The sequence below is a fragment of the Cucumis melo genome, chromosome 1 (assembly GCF_025177605.1).
Source record: "Cucumis melo cultivar AY chromosome 1, USDA_Cmelo_AY_1.0, whole genome shotgun sequence".
Classification (NCBI taxonomy): domain Eukaryota; kingdom Viridiplantae; phylum Streptophyta; class Magnoliopsida; order Cucurbitales; family Cucurbitaceae; genus Cucumis; species Cucumis melo.
Window position 1 is genome coordinate 15,862,057 of NC_066857.1, and position 20,835 is coordinate 15,882,891.

A 20,835-nucleotide genomic window follows, 5' to 3' on the forward strand; every position below is an offset into this window, starting at 1 on the left:
AAAAATCTCTATTCATCATAAAGTTAGTATATAGAAGCCGACTTGGGTTACATGATGTTTTAAAGAAATAATTAAAAACCAGAGAGACATTTTTAAAAGTGTAATCTGAAAATTGGTAACAAGTGTGATGAGATGGAATGTGAAGAAACATTTTTTTTTTAACTTTTGCAAAATATTTACTTTTTTTGTTTCAAGTTTCTTTTAACCTGTGATGAAAGTTATACTAAAAAGTGTTTTAAAATAAATTATCTTATTCTAAGTGAAAAAAATACCCGTGACATTTATAAAAATAGTTTTATAATTATGTGTTATAATGAATGAAAAATTTTGAAAACAAAAAATTATGTACAATTAAAACTATAGTATGTTTCTAAGCATCGAAGTTTCATTTTGTTCACAACTTAGGACAATGAGTTCAAAACTTTTTACAATGTTGTCAAATTCAGAGTATAGTACGTTTCAAATGTTGTCAATTTAATTTTTTAAGCACCTTTAAAGTGGCAGGCCTATTTTTTAACTTTTCAAAAGCGGAAAACCAATTTTAATGTGATGTTCTAATTTTTATTGCGTTTCAATTAACCAAATTCACGTTTGACGCCTTTGATTGGTATGAAACGGTATTACAAAATAATGGGAAAGAATTTTATAATCAAATTTTTTGTTACACTACTCGTAGTAGTGAAATTCTTTACATTGGGATAGTAATTTGTGAAAGAAAATCCAACATCATGCATGTAACAAAAAAGAATAAATTCAAAGTTTGAAAGCATAAAATAGAAAAGAATAATACAAAAATTATTCAATAAGTGAAATGTCCATAGAAATGTCCAAAAATTCAAAAATTACAAAACTAAAATTTGTCCCGTACAAATATAATTAAATTAGACATTTGTAAGGAAAAATGAAATAAATGCACTACAAACGAACATTGAATCTAGAAACGGCTAATTCGTAGTACCTCTTAGAAATGTAAGATGACTGAGGACGTTCTACCAAAACAAAATAAAGACGTTACGAAACGAAAAACGGCGAAAAGCAGAAACTATTTTAAAAAGAGCCGGAATGAAGGAATAAAAACCAAAAAAATGAGTACATACCTTGTACGTCGATGAATGCACCCAAAATGAAGGTTCCAAAATGTAATACGTAAAAAAAACATTCAAACGTACAAAAAAAATTTTGGAAAAACTTGTTTAGGAGCCTCAGAGTCATGAAGTCGGTTAAAAAATGTGAACCAGATTTCATAGTAGTGGAAACATCAATTAGGAGAAAAAAAACATAGAACAAAGCAAATTAAGAGAGAGAGTACAAGGTACATACGGCACGCAAGACAGCGAAGAAAATGCATCGTAGGAAGTAAACATATTTAACGACATTAACACAAGATTCATAGTGGTTGAAACATCGCTTAACATATTTGAAAATAGGTAACAGTCCGTATATTATCATCCAACATACATTAGAAGAGAAGGCACGTATTCATGGGATCCTAATAATATAGGAAGAACATAATGAACAAAGAAAGTACATGGGAAACTCATACAATGATAGACCAAAAAGTGATGGACAATGAAGCAAAAAATGGAAACAAAAAAATTACATACCAAAGACAAAGTAGCAAAAGATAGAAGAAGTGAGCAATGGAAGTCCGAAAATGCAAGTGCTAAAACACAAGAGGAAAGGTGAATATATAGGGGTGGATAAGAGAAGTTATGATGTCTTTAGTGACAACACACCAAAAGAAATCAAAGGATCTCTACAAATGATAGTGTGAAAGCATAGAAAAGTCACATATGTAGTCAAACCCTAACCATTGCAAGCTACCATTTTTAACACAGAAAAGGTAGGTTGTCAAGAATATTAAAAGGACTAAACAATCTGCAACGAAAGGGTTTGGACGGCCAATATTTATCCCCTAAAAAGTAGTCAGTACATAAATGAACAAAAAAATGAATAAAGTACATAATGACAGAGAAGGGAAATAACAATGGAGTTATAATCGTCAAACAGCCCAAACAATAAAATTTTAAGGGAAAAAAGCTGACTAACAACCATTGCACACACTAGAAAGTAGAGGACCAAAAAGACAGAACAACCTATTTGTACACAAAATTAGCTAATGAGGAAAGAAATATCAACTATCAAATATCAAATATGAATAAAATTAACTAATGCAAACAATATCAATTATGAGGAAAGAAATTCATAAATCAATCTGTTAATTCATATACTCATCATCAGCTTTCATAAAAAAAAAAACAAAAGATTGAAGTTACCTCCCTACCATAAGCCAACCTCACCGATTGCCACAAAAAAGGGTGTGGCGTATAGCATCGGTCCAAAATCAGTAAAGGCCAACACAAATCAGCAACAGGAACACGCAGAGGCAAATCGGCAAGACAATGTCGAATGGGCTAAACCCGAAATGCATATCCACGAACAACACCGATCGAACATGTGATTGACGACTTCGGAGGTAAGGAATACTCCTCATCAGTCAACGAACACTACTACAAAAATCGGATTACTTGACGTTAAGACAGTGTCAAGTAAACATTTACTTGAAGTTTTTAAAAGCGTCAAGTAATCGACTGTCAAGTATAGTCTGATTACTTGACACTAAAAAATCGTCAAGTATACGTATACTTGACACTACAACACTATCAAGTATAAGTATACTTGACACTTAAACACCATCAAGTATACGTTTACGTGACACTAAAACACCGTCAAGTATACGTTTACTTGACACTAAAACACCGTCAAGTATCCGTTTACTTGACAGTAAAAAACCATCAAGTATACGTTTACTTGACACTGTATTAACGTCAAGTAATCCATCAAAGTTCACCTTTTATGTGTCAAGTAATGTTGTATAGTTGACGCCTTCTATGTGTCAAGTAAACATATACTTGACGTTTTTACATGTAAAGGAATATCGTATACTTGACATATATTTAAACATTATGTATAGTACTGTTTATTAATATATATTAAATACACAAATTTTTCATTTTCTGGTTCTTGCATTAGGTACATTTGTTCCAATAAAACATATCCATCAACAAAATAAACTTTTCAGAACCAGTATAGTTATGCAACAAGAAAATGACAAAATAATTAAGTAAACCAACAATAATTTCATTTGTTCTCACCAATGTCATCAACGATTACACAATTCCAATCTAAATATAGCCAACTAAAATTTTCTATCTGTGGCCTATTCCAAAATCAACAATAATAATAGCTATCTCTTATATAACCAATAATAATAGCTATCTTGTATACCAAAACTAAAGTCTCTATCCCCTTGCATTTATTGCATCATCTATAAGTATAATGGCTATGAACAAAACATTTACACAAAAAATGTTATGGGCATTCTCATATGGATCTTCGCAGCGTGTCTTCGCGACGGTCGTCGGCGTCTTGGGCGAAAGGTTGGGTCACGCCAGGGTAAGGTAAAGGAGATGGAGATAGAGAGATTGAAGGGTTTTGGGAGAGAAATGGGGAAAATGAAAGGTTTTTTTGGAGGGAATTTTTTTATTATTTTAATAAATTTCTTTTTACTAAATTTATTTTAATACATTTCTTTTTACTAAATTTATTTTAATACATTTCTTCTGCTAAATTAATTTTTAATAAGTTTCTTTTGGAAAATTTATTTTAATAAGTTTGTTTTAATAAGTTTATTTTAATAACATTGTAATAACTTTATTTTAGTAATTTTATTTTGATAAATTTATTTTAATAAATTTATTTAATGGAATGAGAGAAATAAAAAAATATTTTTATATTTAATATTTTTATATTTTTATATTTTACATTTTTAAAATATTAATTTTCAAAGTATCAAATAAAAATTTTAACTATACTTGACGTTATTTCCACGTCAAGTAAATGTCAACTATACTTGACGCGAAATCAACGTCAGGTAAAATCTGCACTATACTTGACGCTACAAAATCGTCAAGTACAATCTCAACTATACTTGACGTGACACAAAACGTCAAGTAAAAATAATTCGAAAATTTTGGTGAAAATTTTGTTCTTTAAACTATACTTGACGTTGTTTTCACGTCAAGTAACGTTTCGCAATACTTGACACGAATACAACGTCAAGTAAAATGTCCTTTATACTTGACGCGAAAAAAATGTCAAGTAAAGGTTAGCGTAAAATTATCCGAAAAACTCTGTGAAAACTCTGCTTTTTTGGAACTATACTTGACGTTTTCCTTTAAAATTGTCAATACTTGACGTTTTTTTAACAAAAGCGTCAAGTATGTAAAAGTGCCTACTTGACGTTTTTTTAACAAAAGCGTAAGTATGTAAAAGTGCCTAGTTCAAGTAAAGTAGATTTTGTAGTAGTGGAAACATACAAACCCTAAACCCAAACGTTTTGGAGGCAAAACCTTTCGGCGAAACCTTCAACAAGTTCGTTTTAGGTTTCAGAGAAGAAGAGGGAGACTTTTCAACAAACTGAAAGAGAGAATGGAAAGGGTTTGAAGGGTAAAACCGGGTTTATGGAAAACCTAAAACTAGGATTTCCATAACTCTACATCGTTTAACCTTACCTAGCCCACAGTGTTACCACTACAAATAAACGGCCCCTTAAGTCTCTCATCATAACATTTTTTAATACAACTTATGAATATAACTATGTAAAGCCAACAATTTTTTTATATAAAAACTTTTTTTTTTGTGTAATTTGTTTCTTTTTCTTTCTCAACTCACCCTCTAAAAATTTATTTGTTTGTATTTAGAGTACTGAAGAAAGGTTTAGGATCAAAGAGTGATCGATTATGACAAATTACGAACAGTTTAGTGGTGCCAAATTTGAAGAAAGGTGTCTTATGAGGTTATCAAAAATGGTAAGCCCGGAAGAGTTATGAAGATATCGAAAATGAAATTCTAACGTTAATTAAACTCTAAAATGAGAGCTTTGATTTTTCCATCAAAATTTCAATTTGGTTGTTGTTGAAAGTTTGTTATGATAGAAATTATTTCTCTTTGAGATGTGAAATATAGTGCATGATTTTAATTTACACCTTACCAAATTAACCACGTTAGATTAGTTAAGTTTTTATATATGTTTTTTGAATTATTTAAATAATAAAATCATCTAATAGTTAATTATAGAATGTATATGGGAAACAATTTGGTGTCTAATATTATCATGTGTGTGCGCTTACTTTCATATTCATAGAAATTATACATGTTCAAATAAAAGGAGATCACATAACTATCTTAATTATACAATATGAGATTCTCCTATATTTTAATACAAATTCATATTATGCTATTTGTACAAATCCCACTATTTTAATATATTTAAATAAAATGACAAATTTCACGTGCAATGCACGTGTTACTAACTAGTTCCTTACAAAATGGAAAACGTTTTTTTTTTTTTTTTTAGAACAAGAAACAAGGAATGTTACCAAACACTCTTTGTTTCTTATAAAATGAAAACATAAATAGGAAACAGGAAACAAAAATGTTACTAAACAGGCCCTGAGTGATTGCTTACTAGTATACTCATACTATAAGAGAGACTAATTAAATCTTTTTAGAGGTCTCGCACTTAAGGGGAACCCTAAGTGATCTTTCATCGAGTTGAGTTATTTGTGTGTCCACTACTACAAAACTGGGTTTACTTGACACTTTTTACCTGTCAAATATTTATTTACTTGACGCTTTTCAATGTGTCAGCGTCAAGTAATCCACTTGCTGTAATATATACTATCTCAATCACCAATTGATCCAAAGACTTAAGCTAGCGGGTGAAGTTCAAATTTAATATTATATCCTTTAACACTATATATGGAAATTACCAACAAAAGTTAAAACCAAACAGAACTTATTATTGACCACCTCAATCACACACACAAACACATGATCAATATCACAAAATTAATAAACATACTAACCATGAAGAAAGCAGCATCAGCCTTTGGAACAAAATCAAGCATATTTCCACCAACATGTTCCACACCATCATACTTTTCTGAAGTTGACACAACATTTGGAAGATCAAAGTTAATACCTTTCATCCATGGAAAAGCCTTAACCAAAACACTCAAAGTAGTCCCATTCCCTCCTCCCACATCCACCAAACTCTCAACTCCATTAAATATATCTCCACAGTTCTCAAGTATCGCAGGCAAAGTGATAACCCTTGCATTACAACCCAATCCCTCATTAAACATTCTATTAAACCCTGGATTTCTTGCACCATAACTCCAAATATCCTTCCCATGAGCTACTTCAAATGGCACTACTAAATCACTATTTTCATTATTATTGTAACTATTCTTAAGCTTTGCACTAAGATTGTGCCATGATGCAACAATTTCTGGGCTATTCTCAAGCAAAAGTAAAGGAGCTACATTAATGAGCATATGAGATAGTGGTGTTTGAGAATAGGCTATGAGGTTTTCAGGTGTGGTTTCTTCTCTGAAAATTCCTCGATGGGTGAGGAATCTCATTATGCGAAACAAAAGTGGTGGAGAGCAATTTAAAGCGGTGGATAGTTGAGAAAGTGTCATTGTTGGTCTGCCATGGCTTTCAATGACATTGGCGATTTTGAGCTCTATGGCGCATTTTATGACGGCTGCTTCTGCAAAACCAAAAACGTATTTGTATATTTGGATCTTCGCTTCTTCTTCTTCTTCTTTCTTCCATTTTGATTCTTTGGTGATAGTTTCTTCCATTAATCTTGTGATGTTAATCTCCCTCTATTATCTCTCTACTTGTTTTCCATGTTCTGTCTGTATATATTATTATTGAGAATCCCACCATGTAGAGATCTAGCTACAATTTTTATAAAATATCTTAGTTCCCCAAATATTTTGTTTCTTGTTTCTCTCTCTCTGTTTTTTTTTTTTTTGAAATGAAGTAATTATTAGGTGTAGGGTAAGAAAAGTAAAATTTTGAAAAAAAAAAAAGTTAAAAACTTTTGAAAATTAGCTGAGAATTAAACCTTTTTATTTCCTTGAGAAAAATGGAGTAATGCTAAAAAAAAAAATTGAGAGAATAAATTCAAATTTCTAACTTTTGGTAGATAATCTGAAAACATAAATTTAGAAACAAAAGGAGTTCAATAGTTACATTTTATGTTTTCATATATGTGTTTGGTGGTAGATTAAAAAAATTGGATTCTAGTTAAAAGAAAATGTTTAAATATGTTTCATACTATACTGTATATTTATAAATTATAAAACTAGATATACTTATCCACAAAGATTTGGATGACTATAAACTATTATTAATTTTTTATGAACATAATTTATGTTTAAAAAAATTGTGAAACCGTGATTTTAGTCTCTATTATTTGAAAAAATTTAGAGTTTAGTCTATAGTTTGATAAAATATCAAAAATAGACCTGATGATTTGACAACTTTTATAAATAATTCCTACAAACAAGACTATTTTTCATGATTATATATATATAAAAGAACTAAATTCTAGTTAGAAATAATAGAGACTAAATTCTATCTTTTTAAAGGGACTTATTTTATAATTTAACCTAAAAATTTATATAATTATTATTTTGTTTTATTATATAATTATAATACATACACAATACATATTATAATAAAAAAAATGAATTGAGTTTATACCAGATATATTGTATTTCTAAATACTTTTATATGTATTTAATATAGCTTTGCTTTTTAAAATATAAAATTCAAATTCTGGATGCAATGAAAATATAAAAAAGTTGGTTCTAGAATTGTTTACATAATCAGAAAACAGTTTTTAGAAACAGGATCTGGATTGTTTGTCAAATGCATATTTGTTGAACTTAGTGAATCTGAAAACCTAAAACATAATTCAAATTCTTTACCAAACAGGCTCTAAAACACTACCGTTCGCAAACCGTCGAGCGCCGCAGTCGGACGTTTTCTGTCATGTCGTCCGCCGAGCAGCAAAACCGTCGCAAGTCGCCGAGCCCTCCATTCGTCGCTCCGTCGAAACCATCTGTCATTTCGTGTGTCACCGAACGCCCCAACCCGAGCTGCTGACCCACGCCATCTTCTCCGCCCGACTCGAGTGACAGACCCTCGCCATCTTCTCTGCCCCAAGCCGCACACAGCCGTTTCTCCTTAGCCGCGCGCGTGTCTTCACGTCGAGCCGCCCGCAGCCGCGGTCTCAAGACACCCGGCAATCGACTCCTACCTTCTACCCGAGCCACCCTTCTTTCCAGCCTTGAGCCACCAAGCCATTTTCAAGCCATCTAGTTTATGTTTGGCTTTTTCCCCTAATTTTGGCAAGTCTTGGTAAATTTGAGCGGGTCTTTAGCAAACCTAACTAAGGTTTAATTGTGATCCTAACTAAGTTAATTGTTGGATTAAATTGACTAGAGTTAACTGGAAACCAAGTTGGGAATTTGTCCAACTAAGTCTAAATCAAGTTCGGCCTCGATTTTTGGGTAAGTTAAACCAACTGGATTTTTCGATTCTTAATCTACTGCGAGTTAAATTATTTAAATTGAGTTAATTACCCTTGTGGCTTAGGATTCTTTCCCTTGGGAAGCTTGACCACGACTGTTAGGAAAATCTCGATTTAACCAATCTCTAGGTAAGAGATTCTACTACTAGACTTTTGACTGAAATTAAGAGATCGCATGTGTGTATGGTTATGCATGGACAATAACTAAATTGCATAACTCGATATTACTGATAATTAATGACATTGTAATGATAATTGATGCTGATGACTGATGTTATGTTAAGACTAGTAGTATGTTGATGAGGACGAGCGTTATGTTTATGATTTAGATATTTGGATAAGTATGCTATGATTGTTATGTTATGTCATGTTTATGATAATGTTATGACATGTTACATGCTATGGATAGGGTGTATTGTTAGTTTCATCTATTAGAGTTGTACTCACATGGGTGTCTCTCAAGATCACCACCTTTTTATGACTGTGTAGTTCGACTGGATTACCAGTCCATTATGACATTGACATAGACATGATTACGAGTGATTTGACGGGGTCACTCACAACCCGATTATCTTAGTGTTTCCTTCGGGTACACTAAAGACCAGTTGTTCTAGGTGTCCCCTTGGGTTCACCGAAGACCAGTTATGTTCCTACGGGACTACAGATTGCACGTGTTCGGGAACGTGTCAATTTAGAGATACCACTTTACAGGACTCTAATAAAAAGTTAACAGACACCTAGCGGGATTAGTAGTGGGTCTCTTACTGAGTATATTTTTATACTCACTCTTTCTTGTTTAAATTTTACAGGCAGAGGTAGAGGTAAGAGCAAAGGGAAGCTGGCGACTAACAAGAAGTGACCGTGGCGAGCCATAGGGATCACTTTGCTTCCACGTTATGTCATTTGATTCGATGCACTTTTTATTTTATTTTATTTTATTTATTTTCTTTAAAAACTAGATATGGCCCAAGTTAGGATTTTATCTAATTTTATCTTTACAAACATTTGTTTATGATTTTTTAATAAGTATTAGAGGTTTTGGTTTATTTCTTATTTTTAAAATTAAGAAAATTTTATTTATCTTTTAATTAGTAATGACTTAGGCTTAGTATAAAGAGTTGGATCGTTACACTTGTGTCAATTTAAACCACAAACAAACAATTATATCAATTTAAACCTTGTATTTTAGAAGTTGTATCAATTTAAACTTTAAACTAATAATTGTATCAATTTAAATCATGAACTTTTATAAATATATCAATTGAAAACCCTAAATTTAAATAATTGTTTCACTTGAAACCTTCAATTACGTTTTATTTGGATACACTTATAAAATTAAGGATATAAATTGATACTTTTATGAAAGTTTAGGATTTAAATTGATATAGTTATGAAAATTTATGGTTTAAATTGTATAACTGTTAATTTGGTGGCTAAATTGATACAATCCAAAAATTTAGAGTTTAAATTTGTAATACGAATTATTAATTTATGATTTAAATTTATCCAAATCAGAGTGGAAGATATAAAATGATTTTGTTTGCTTTAAATTTTATGAAGTCTAAATAGATATTTATCCAAAAATTCATTATTGTCTTTGAACAAACAGATATGTTATTGGTTTTGATATTACATAATCTATATTTATCTAATATTTATAGTGTGTGTGTTTTTTTTAGAGAATTAAAAAATGTGTTTACCTCTTAGTAATTACTTTTCAATGGTTTATTATGGCTACTTTAGATTAGGTGCCAGAAATTAATTGTAGAGATTAGCACAAATTAATTTTAGTCATCAACCACCTCGAATATAGTAATGTAGCTATGGAGGACCAATGAAATAGTATTCATTCTTTTTCTTCCAAAAATAATGAAAATAATTCATTAAATGGCAACAAATTCAAAGTTATTTTTTCTAGAAAAATAGTAAAAGATGAATAAATGGGCAAAATATTTTTCCATGATAGCAAACTAACAAAATTGTGCATACATCATTTTTGGACTTAAGGATATTTAGTCACTTTCTAAATATTTTGTGATTTTTTTTACTATATTTGAATAATAGAAGGTTTTTCATTTTTAAAATATAATAGAAAGTCTGCGTAACAAAGCTAAAAAAATTAGTCATTTTTTAAATATTTCAGGTTTGTCTTTTCATCTTCTTATCGGCTTCCTTTGTACTCTTCTTTTTTATCTTTTTTAGCTGCGGTTTCTTCTATTATTTTTTGTTTTTAGATTTGGATAACCAAATCTATTTCTTTCTATCATCTTTCTTGTTTTTCTCTCTTTTTAAGTGCATGTATATCTTTCTTCCTCTTTCTTCGTTTTTTTTTTCATTTACTGGATGCACCGTATCGTCTTTCTTCTTTTCTATTTTTACGTTTAGATTAGGTAACCAAATCTGATAGGGTATAAGAATCTTGAAAAAATTGGTTAAACGTAACTAAAACTAAAAGACTGTATATAAAAAATATTGAAAAAAATAGTTTATACCAAATTTTGAAAAAAAAAACCGTTTAAATTTGGAGTAACCAAATCTAAACAATCATGTACCCAAATCTAAACAATCGTGTAACCCAATGAATTAAAGAATCGTGTAACAAATTAAACGATAGAATTAAAAAACAAATCTAAACGATCGTGTACCAAATTCATTACCAAATATATTATGCTCATTGTTGACGGGACATTTTTAGTATGTTACAGATATATTATAAATGTAGATATCCATAACCTACATAGATTACAATTTTCATATAACTTTCATTCAATTCCATATGGTAAAATTTATCCCATTAAATTTCATAATGTAACCTATACTATGATATGTCCTATAAATAGAGGTGTGTAGGTGATAGGTTTGACATCGCATTTGTGTGTTGAGTGGGCATTGGGCCCGTAGGTGCGCATGGGGCGTGCATGGTGAGCGTTGGGTGGGCACGACGTACCTAGTGGGCACCGAGTGGGCACAAGACAGCGCCAATAACCTCTATCGTGGGCACCTTGCGCGCGCCCCACAAACTCCCGCAGACGCATGGCGCGCGCGGTGTCAAGGGCATAATTGTCCAAGGTATTATTTATCGATGGTCGTATGCCCGAATACCCCTAAATCACTTTATCTTTATGTCTTGAAAGTAGTTTAGGTTAATTCTTTCGTTTAGGTGTCACCGAGTCACAGTGTGACATTTCGGCTTTTTCATATGCAAGCGTGCCAAGGCCAAAAATCTCAATATGTACTATAGAGGGTACATAACTAGTCCGACCCCCGCCCAAGCCTTGTCGCACTCTTTGCAAGTTAAGCTATTTTCTTTGCAATTGACAGTCTTCAATGCTTTCTTTATGATGTTTTCAACTATTTAATTTCTCTCTCTCGTTTTATAAAAATATTTTCTCAAGAACGAGGAGGGAGGCTACATCATACCGCGAGTTTGTCCGCGAATTTTGAATTTCAAACGGCTGACTTGTTGATCGAACTAAACAAGTGCCGCACAATCGTGTTGAGAAGTTACGATTGTGACACGCGGCACTCTGCGCGCACGCCCCACGCAGACACATGGCCATGCGGTGCGCCCGCCCATGGCCGTGCCGCATTCGTGCGCATGGGGGCGCTCATGGTGCATGCTCGGTGGGCATGTAGGCATGCACGGTGGGGGTATGGGTTTGTTCCAACCACCTCCATAGAGTTTTTTTTCATGAATTCTAGACGTGGGTGGTCACGCCCAACGCAGACGCATGTTGCGCGCGACTTGCGCGCACGTCCCACGCAGACGCCTAGGCATGCAGCGCGCGGACACATGACAAAAAATATCATTAAGTCCCATTGAATTTCTTCCTTCTTTATTTTATAACAAAAAATATCATTAAGTCCAAAAATGATGTAGGCACAATTTTGTTAGTTTGCTATCATGGAAAAATATTTTGCCCATTTATTCATCTTTTACTATTTTTCTAGAAAAAATAACTTTGAATTTGTTGCCATTTAATGAATTATTTTCATTATTTTTGGAAGAAAAAGAATGAATACTATTTCATTGGTCCTCCATAGCTACATTACTATATTCGAGGTGGTTGATGACTAAAATTAATTTGTGCTAATCTCTACAATTAATTTCTGGCACCTAATCTAAAGTAGCCATAATAAACCATTGAAAAGTAATTACTAAGAGGTAAACACATTTTTTAATTCTCTAAAAAAAACACACACACTATAAATATTAGATAAATATAGATTATGTAATATCAAAACCAATAACATATCTATTTGTTCAAAGACAATAATGAATTTTTGGATAAATATCTATTTAGACTTCATAAAATTTAAAGCAAACAAAATCATTTTATATCTTCCACTCTGATTTGGATAAATTTAAATCATAAATTAATAATTCGTATTACAAATTTAAACTCTAAATTTTTGAATTGTATCAATTTAGCCACCAAACTAACAGTTATATCAATTTAAACCATAAATTTTCATAACTATATCAATTTAAATCCTAAACTTTCATAAAAGTATCAATTTATATCCTTAATTTTATAAGTGTATCCAAATAAAACGTAATTGAAGGTTTCAAGTGAAACAATTATTTAAATTTAAGGTTTTCAATTGATATATTTATAAAAGTTCATGATCTAAATTGATACAATTATTAGTTTAGGGTTTAAATTGATACAACTTCTAAAATACAAGGTTTAAATTGATATAATTGTTTGTTTGGGGTTTAAATTGACACAAGTCCCCAAAGTTTAAAAGTTCATTTTATTTACGCTTAAAATCTAATATGGTGTTATATAAACATATAAGAACTTATTAAGAAAAGCTAATAATTGACAATAAAAAATAAAATTAAAAAAAATAATTCTATGCCCATTATTTGATAGTGTTTTAGAGCCTGTTCGGTAAAGAATTTGAATTATGTTTTAGGTTTTCAGATTCACTAAGTTCAACAAATATGCATTTGACAAACAATCCAGATTTTGTTTCCAAAAACTGTTTTCTGATTATGTAAACAATTCTAGAACCAACTTTTTTATATTTTCATTGTATCCAGAATTTGAATTTTATATTTTAAAAAGCAAAACTATATTAAATACATATAAAAGTATTTAGAAATACAATATGTCAAGTATAAACTCAACTCATTTGTTTATTATAATATGTATTGTGTATGTATTATAATTATATAATAAAATAAAATAATAATTATATAAATTTTTAGGTTAAATTATAAAATTGGTCCCTTTAAAAAGATAGAATTTAGTTTCTATTATTTCTAACTAGAATATATATATATATATATATATATATATATATATATATATATATATATATATATATATATAATCATGAAAAATAGTCTTGTTCGTAGGAATTATTTATAAAAGTTGATGAATATATAATCATGAAAAATAGTCTTGTTCGTAGGAATTATTTATAAAAGTTGTCAAATCATCAGGTCTATTTTTGATATTTTATCAAACTATAGACTAAACTTTAAATTTTTTCAAATAATAGAGACTAAAATCACGGTTTCACAATTTTTTTAAACATAAATTATATTCATAAAAAATTAATAATAGTTTATAGTCATCCAAATCTTTGTGGATAAGTATATCTAGTTTTATAATTTATAAATATACATTATAGTATGAAACATATTTAAACATTTTCTTTTAACTAGAATCCAATTTTTTTAATCTACCACCAAACACATATATGAAAACATAAAATGTAACTATTGAACTCCTTTTGTTTCTAAATTTATGTTTTCAGATTATCTACCAAAAAGTTAGAAATTTGAATTTATTCTCTCAATTTTTTTTTTTAGCATTACTCCATTTTTCTCAAGGAAATAAAAAGGTTTAATTCTCAGCTAATTTTCAAAAGTTTTTAACTTTTTTTTTTTTTCAAAATTTTACTTTTCTTACCCTACACCTAATAATTACTTCATTTCAAAAAAAAAAAACAGAGAGAGAGAAACAAGAAACAAAATATTTGGGGAACTAAGATATTTTATAAAAATTGTAGCTAGATCTCTACATGGTGGGATTCTCAATAATAATATATACAGACAGAACATGGAAAACAAGTAGAGAGATAATAGAGGGAGATTAACATCACAAGATTAATGGAAGAAACTATCACCAAAGAATCAAAATGGAAGAAAGAAGAAGAAGAAGAAGCGAAGATCCAAATATACAAATACGTTTTTGGTTTTGCAGAAGCAGCCGTCATAAAATGCGCCATAGAGCTCAAAATCGCCAATGTCATTGAAAGCCATGGCAGACCAACAATGACACTTTCTCAACTATCCACCGCTTTAAATTGCTCTCCACCACTTTTGTTTCGCATAATGAGATTCCTCACCCATCGAGGAATTTTCAGAGAAGAAACCACACCTGAAAACCTCATAGCCTATTCTCAAACACCACTATCTCATATGCTCATTAATGTAGCTCCTTTACTTTTGCTTGAGAATAGCCCAGAAATTGTTGCATCATGGCACAATCTTAGTGCAAAGCTTAAGAATAGTTACAATAATAATGAAAATAGTGATTTAGTAGTGCCATTTGAAGTAGCTCATGGGAAGGATATTTGGAGTTATGGTGCAAGAAATCCAGGGTTTAATAGAATGTTTAATGAGGGATTGGGTTGTAATGCAAGGGTTATCACTTTGCCTGCGATACTTGAGAACTGTGGAGATATATTTAATGGAGTTGAGAGTTTGGTGGATGTGGGAGGAGGGAATGGGACTACTTTGAGTGTTTTGGTTAAGGCTTTTCCATGGATGAAAGGTATTAACTTTGATCTTCCAAATGTTGTGTCAACTTCAGAAAAGTATGATGGTGTGGAACATGTTGGTGGAAATATGCTTGATTTTGTTCCAAAGGCTGATGCTGCTTTCTTCATGGTTAGTATGTTTATTAATTTTGTGATATTGATCATGTGTTTGTGTGTGTGAGGTGATCAATAATAAGTTTTGTTTGGTTTTAACTTTTGTCGGTAATTTCCATATATAGTGTTAAAGGATATAATATTAAATTTGAGCTTCATCCGCAAGTTTAAGTTTTTGGGTCAATTGGTGATTGAGATAGTATATATTACAGCAAGTGATTTACTAATTTTCTTCTCTTGTGGTGTGTTCTTTTCATATTTTTAGTCCGTTCATTCACTAACTTAAGTTTTTGGGTCATTTGGTAGTTTAGGATACAACTGATCTTAAGATTCGTTTAAAATTTTGCAGTGGATTTTACATGCTTGGGATGATGAAGATTGCATCAAAATTTTGAGAAATTGCAAGGAAGCTATCGGAGAAAATAAAGCAGGAGGGAAGGTGATAATCATAGATTCAGTGATTGATGAAAATGAAGAGAACAAGATGGTTACAGATATAAGATTAACTTTGGACATAATGATGATGACTCGATCACGAAAGGGAAGGGAAAGAAGTGCTGATGAGTGGACACAACTTCTAATTAACAAAGCTGGTTTCAGTCGATGTACCATTACACCAATTCCTGCCGCTGTTCCATCGATCATTCAAGCTTTCATCTCATAATTAATAACAAATTATTATAGGATTTCATTTATATGCTCTACTTCTTCCTCTTCTTCCTTTTCTTTGATTCCATGTATTGATTAAGGGAAAATTGACCGATATTATCATCCCTACTGGAACTTGTTTACGTCGTTTTTATATTTGAAAACAACTCTTCTGTTTTTATATGTGATTGCTTCTTTTATATATATATATATATATATGTATGTATTATTCGAGAAAGAGGCCATGTTTTCATTTAATTTGAACCTTTGTAATGTAATTTTTCTTTCGGGTATTAACTGATTTTTACTTGTTTGGTTGAACTTTCTACAAATTTTCATAACTACAAGTGAAGGTAATTAACTTTTACTTGTTAACCAACTTTCATTTTTAATTTTGACATTTTTTTAAATTGAACTTTATTTCCTCTCAATTTTTAATTTGCGTATTTATTAAGTATACACATGAGTTGAATAAATATGCTAAATTTCAACAACAAAAATAGTTTTTTAGAACATTATATTTTTTTTATTCATTTTTCAAAATTTAGCTTTGCCTTTTTGTAATAATAAATAACAAATTAGATAACAAATTTAAAACTTTACATGAGAAATGACGGTTTTATTGGCTTAATTTAAAAAAACAAAAAATTAAAAATCAAATAATTAACAAACGAGATTAAAGGAGTATTTTAAAAAATATAGTGTTTTTTTTTTAATAATAACAGGGTAGTTCGTGAAAAAATGACAAAAATAGGATACATGACAAAACTATTGTAAAAAATATGGTAGATTATTAAACGAGCGAAGTCACGACAACTTCCATTAATCTGCGACAGCCTATTTTGGCCACTTTGCTGACTAGTTTGACCACATGGATAAAGAACGTTGAGTACCGTATCCACAACTACCGTAATAAAAAAAATTATGGTTTAAATATGTAATTAAATATAATTAGAAATAAAAATTTTAGTCAAAATTACAAGATTTGAAATCTAATTGATTTTAAATTGATTGATTTTGTTTTGCATTCAAACATCAAAATTCATTTAAAATCTCATTTAATTTGAAATTCTTTCAAAAATCCTAGGGTTCCAAACAGAAGTTTTTTTATTATTCTTATTTAATCCATTTCCATAAAACTTAACTTTCACTAAATTTAAAAATTAAAAATATATAAACTAAAGTATAACTAAAATCTAAAGTAGAAACAGTAAAATCATACATATATATATATAAAAACTAAAAAATTAAAAAATAATAATAATGATAATGATAATATTTTGCTTTCGTTACTGTACTGTTAGGACTGGATGATGATAAGAACAATATTTAAGTACTAGACTTTTTAATTTTACATCTAAAAAAGTACAAATAAAAAAATAAATACAAGATTCATACATACCTTATTTTATTGTTTTTTTTTTTCTCCTTCTAGCTGGTCGAGAAAAAACAATAAAATAAGAGATAAAAAAGAAGTAAAAAACAATAAAATAAGAGATAAAGAAAAGGAAACACAAATAAAGTGATACAAAAACGAGTAAAATGAAAAGCCGTGGTGGAATGTAACCAGCAAGAAGGAGAAAAAAACAATAACATAGGTTATGTATTTAATATATATATATATATATATATATATATATATATATATATATATATATATATATATATATATATATATATAAAGAAAAAGAGTAAAGAGTGCGCAATGTGGGTGACAACTCATTAAAATCATAGACGGAGTTTACAACTTCGGGTGATAGTTCATTTTAGTTGTGAATGGGATCTACGACTTCGGGTGCCAGCTTATTAACCGTCCTATTTTTGTTAATATTTTTTCTCATACCCTATTTTTTATATTACTTTTTAAAATAACATTATTTTAAAAAAAAAGTTTTGAAAATATCCTAGTATTTTTTTTATTAATAAAAAGTGTCACAACAAATTGAAAAAAAAAAAGGTATAAGGAAGGAATTCAAAAAAGAATTACATGAGGCAATAATTGATGTGTTGAGGTAAGTGATGATGACCCATATCAATAAAGGCAACAAAAGAACAATTGAAGAATGGACAGTATTTGTTATATATGCAAGTAGTTGGCCTATTCAATAATTCTTCCCTTGAAACAAAACAATCGAGAAAAAAATTGTGTCTAGTCCCAACCAAGAGATCACAGATATTTTGCCTAGTTTTGCTCAATATCTACCCCATTGCTAAATTATTAGATACGTTTTCAAATTTAAATCTTATCTTCATTGCTCCATCCTTCTATATTTTATAATCATTACTACAAAAACAGACTCTCTTAACGTTTGTCATTTTAAATACTTGACAGTTTTTAGAAGAAGAAAACTTTAAGAAATGGGTGATTTTGAAGATAAAACATCAAAAAAATTTATGAAAGTGTGGAGCTGAGCCAATTTTTTTAAACTTCTTCATGCGGGGTTTTTCTTGATGTTTTAAAACCGTTAAGTGATATGTACTTTTTCTTGACGTTTTAAAAACATCAAGTAGTATCTATTTTTTCTTTAACGTTTTGAAACATTCAAGAATTTCTATGAAAAGGCAAATGTGAGCGAATTTTTGAAAAAAATTCATGCCGAGACCTTGCTTGGCGTTTATAAAACGTCAAGTAATATGTATTTTGCCTGATTTAAAAACGTCAAGTAGTATCTAAAAAATTTTCCTTGACGCTTTGCACACATCTCCAAATAATAAGGAGAGGGTCAAAGAATTTGAGGCGAAACGACTGGTTTCAAATATTTTCAAGAGTGGCTTTATTCAATAACTCTCCAAATAATAAGGTTAGAAGAAACTCGACTCATAAGGAGAGGAGAGGGTCAAAGATGAATAAAGAAAGCGAAATGACTGAATCAAGAAGTTTTATGAAAAATGATGTCAAGAAATATGTCAAAGAAACAAGATGAAGACCACAACAAGCTAAATTAATTTCTTGATGTCATTTTTCATCCCTACCTAAAATAATTCACCACTCATTCTATTGTAAGTTCTAAGAAACCAAAATGCCCTCCCAAGAAATTAATTTAGTTTGTCGTGGCCTTCCAAGTCAAGTAGTGATTCAGATGTGATCACTACAAGAAATCAAGGTTCTTCCGACGCAGAAAAAGGCGTCGGAAGAACAAACGTCGAGAAATATGCATTATCTCGATGCCACTTTTCACACGTCGAACGAATGATCTTTTCCCGATGCCATGATAGAGACGTCGAGAAAGAGGACAACATTTCCAAGTTTTGGTGTAAGGCATCGAGAATAATGGCTTATCCCGACGCAGCATGCACGTGTTGGGAACTATTAGTCGAAAATTTTTGAACATTGATTATGTCAGACAGATATTCCATATGCATCCAGCATGGCATCAGGGACTTCATCGAGAGTAAGGGTAGCTCTCGATGCTATTTTGTTGCATCGGAAATGGCGTCGGAGTAATACGAGATCCCGATGCTATTAGTTATTCGTCGGGAACGACGTTAGAAGTAAAGGGATCTCCCGACGTTTTTGTGTTGTATCGAGAGTTTCCTTATAAAATAGATCTTTCAGTTCTGTGAAACACAAAATCGAAGTGAAAGAGAAAAAGGAGGACAGATCGACTCTGCCGGCGATTAAAGAGAAGAGAAGCGCCCAACCGTCGCCGCTGTTTCCCTCGCTGCCGTGAACCTACCGTCATCTCCCTCCCGCTGTCTGCCACCGCACATTCCTAGTTGAGGTAAGTTTAAAATCCTAAATTTTAAAAAATGTTAGTTTAGTTTTTTGTTTTTAGAAATTAGTTCTAGGATTTTAATGACGAATTAGTTGTAGGATATTGTTTAGAAATATATTTTTGTTTTTGAAATGGGAATTTTGAATGTGGGTTGAAGGAGGACGTATTTGAGAAATTGATTTGAAAATTTGAAATTGAGAATGTGTGGGTTGAATTTGAAGAGTGTGAGTGGTGTTTAATTGAATATTTGTAGGGGGTGGGTTGAAAATTAGAGAAGAGTGGGGTTGAATTGAAATTTTGAGGGGGGGTTGAATTGATATTTTAAAGGGGAGGGTTGAATTGAAAATTTGAGGAATTAGGATTGAAAATTTGAGGGGGGAGGGGAGGCAATGGTTATTATTATGTTAAAAATTCTATAGCATGTGTTAAGATTCATTTTGGCTATCATGCAGTTATGGTAGCCTTTAGTTCAATTCTAATAGTTTATTTTTTAGTAGTTTTGAATAACTTTGTTGCTGATTTGGGATTGCTATTCTACAGTTATGATAGCCTTTTTTGTTTTGACTTTGTTTGTATTTCTGAGGGTTTGAAGGGCTATTCTACAGTAATGCCTCCAAAAATCGTCCATCTTTCCAGTAACACTTGCCTCAAACGACGCAAACTTGCAAACTCGATTACAAAATTAAAATGGTCAAAACAATAGCCCCTTACATTAATCAAATTAATGAAAAACTGTAATCTAAGGTGCCAAAATCAAAAACATCTATTTTCCAAACCCACATTCAAATCGGAAGCGTATGAACGCCGTGCAAGTGAAATTCAATTTGTAAAACCAATAAATTCAAAGAAAAACAAAAAAAAATTTAAGCATGCTTCTTATGGAGGAAAAGGTGTAAAGAAACTAACCTTTGTAGAACCTTAAGAAACTCTTCTTCCAAGCTTTCAAGAGCACCACAAAGTCTTCCTTGTTATTCTCTAGGTAAAGAATACAGAGAGTTGTGGGCTTCTATAATTTTGGTGAGGGAAAAATTTTGAGAGAATTTTGTTTCTTTTTGGAATGCAGAGAGATTGATAAGAGAGAGCACTAAAAATAAAATTTCTCTTTATCTTTTATATCAAATC

The 20,835-nt window shown here is 30.7% G+C and overlaps 2 protein-coding genes across 3 annotated transcripts; one reads left to right on the forward strand and one right to left on the reverse strand.

Annotated features, from left to right (window-relative positions):
- Window positions 1–2,244: 2,244 nt before the first annotated feature.
- On the reverse strand, window positions 2,245–6,841 carry LOC103490399 (acetylserotonin O-methyltransferase-like). 2 transcript variants are annotated; one of them, XM_051090150.1, is made up of 2 exons: window positions 5,931–6,841; window positions 2,245–2,507 (listed from the first exon to the last, which is right to left on the reverse strand). In XM_051090150.1, exons 1-2 carry the CDS (start codon window positions 6,711–6,713, stop codon window positions 2,415–2,417), a joined length of 876 nt encoding a protein of 291 aa, XP_050946107.1. In that variant the 5' UTR covers window positions 6,714–6,841; the 3' UTR covers window positions 2,245–2,414. The 2 variants fall into 2 exon arrangements, with proteins under 2 accessions (XP_050946107.1, XP_050946111.1); XM_051090154.1 differs by having other exon boundaries at window positions 2,245–2,510.
- A 7,610-nt stretch (window positions 6,842–14,451) lies between these two features.
- LOC103503261 (acetylserotonin O-methyltransferase-like) lies at window positions 14,452–16,180 on the forward strand. The gene is made up of 2 exons (XM_051090159.1): window positions 14,452–15,365; window positions 15,699–16,180. The coding sequence occupies exons 1-2, from the start codon at window positions 14,583–14,585 to the stop codon at window positions 16,011–16,013; spliced, it is 1,098 nt and encodes a 365-aa protein (XP_050946116.1). The 5' UTR covers window positions 14,452–14,582; the 3' UTR covers window positions 16,014–16,180.
- Window positions 16,181–20,835: the final 4,655 nt, after the last annotated feature.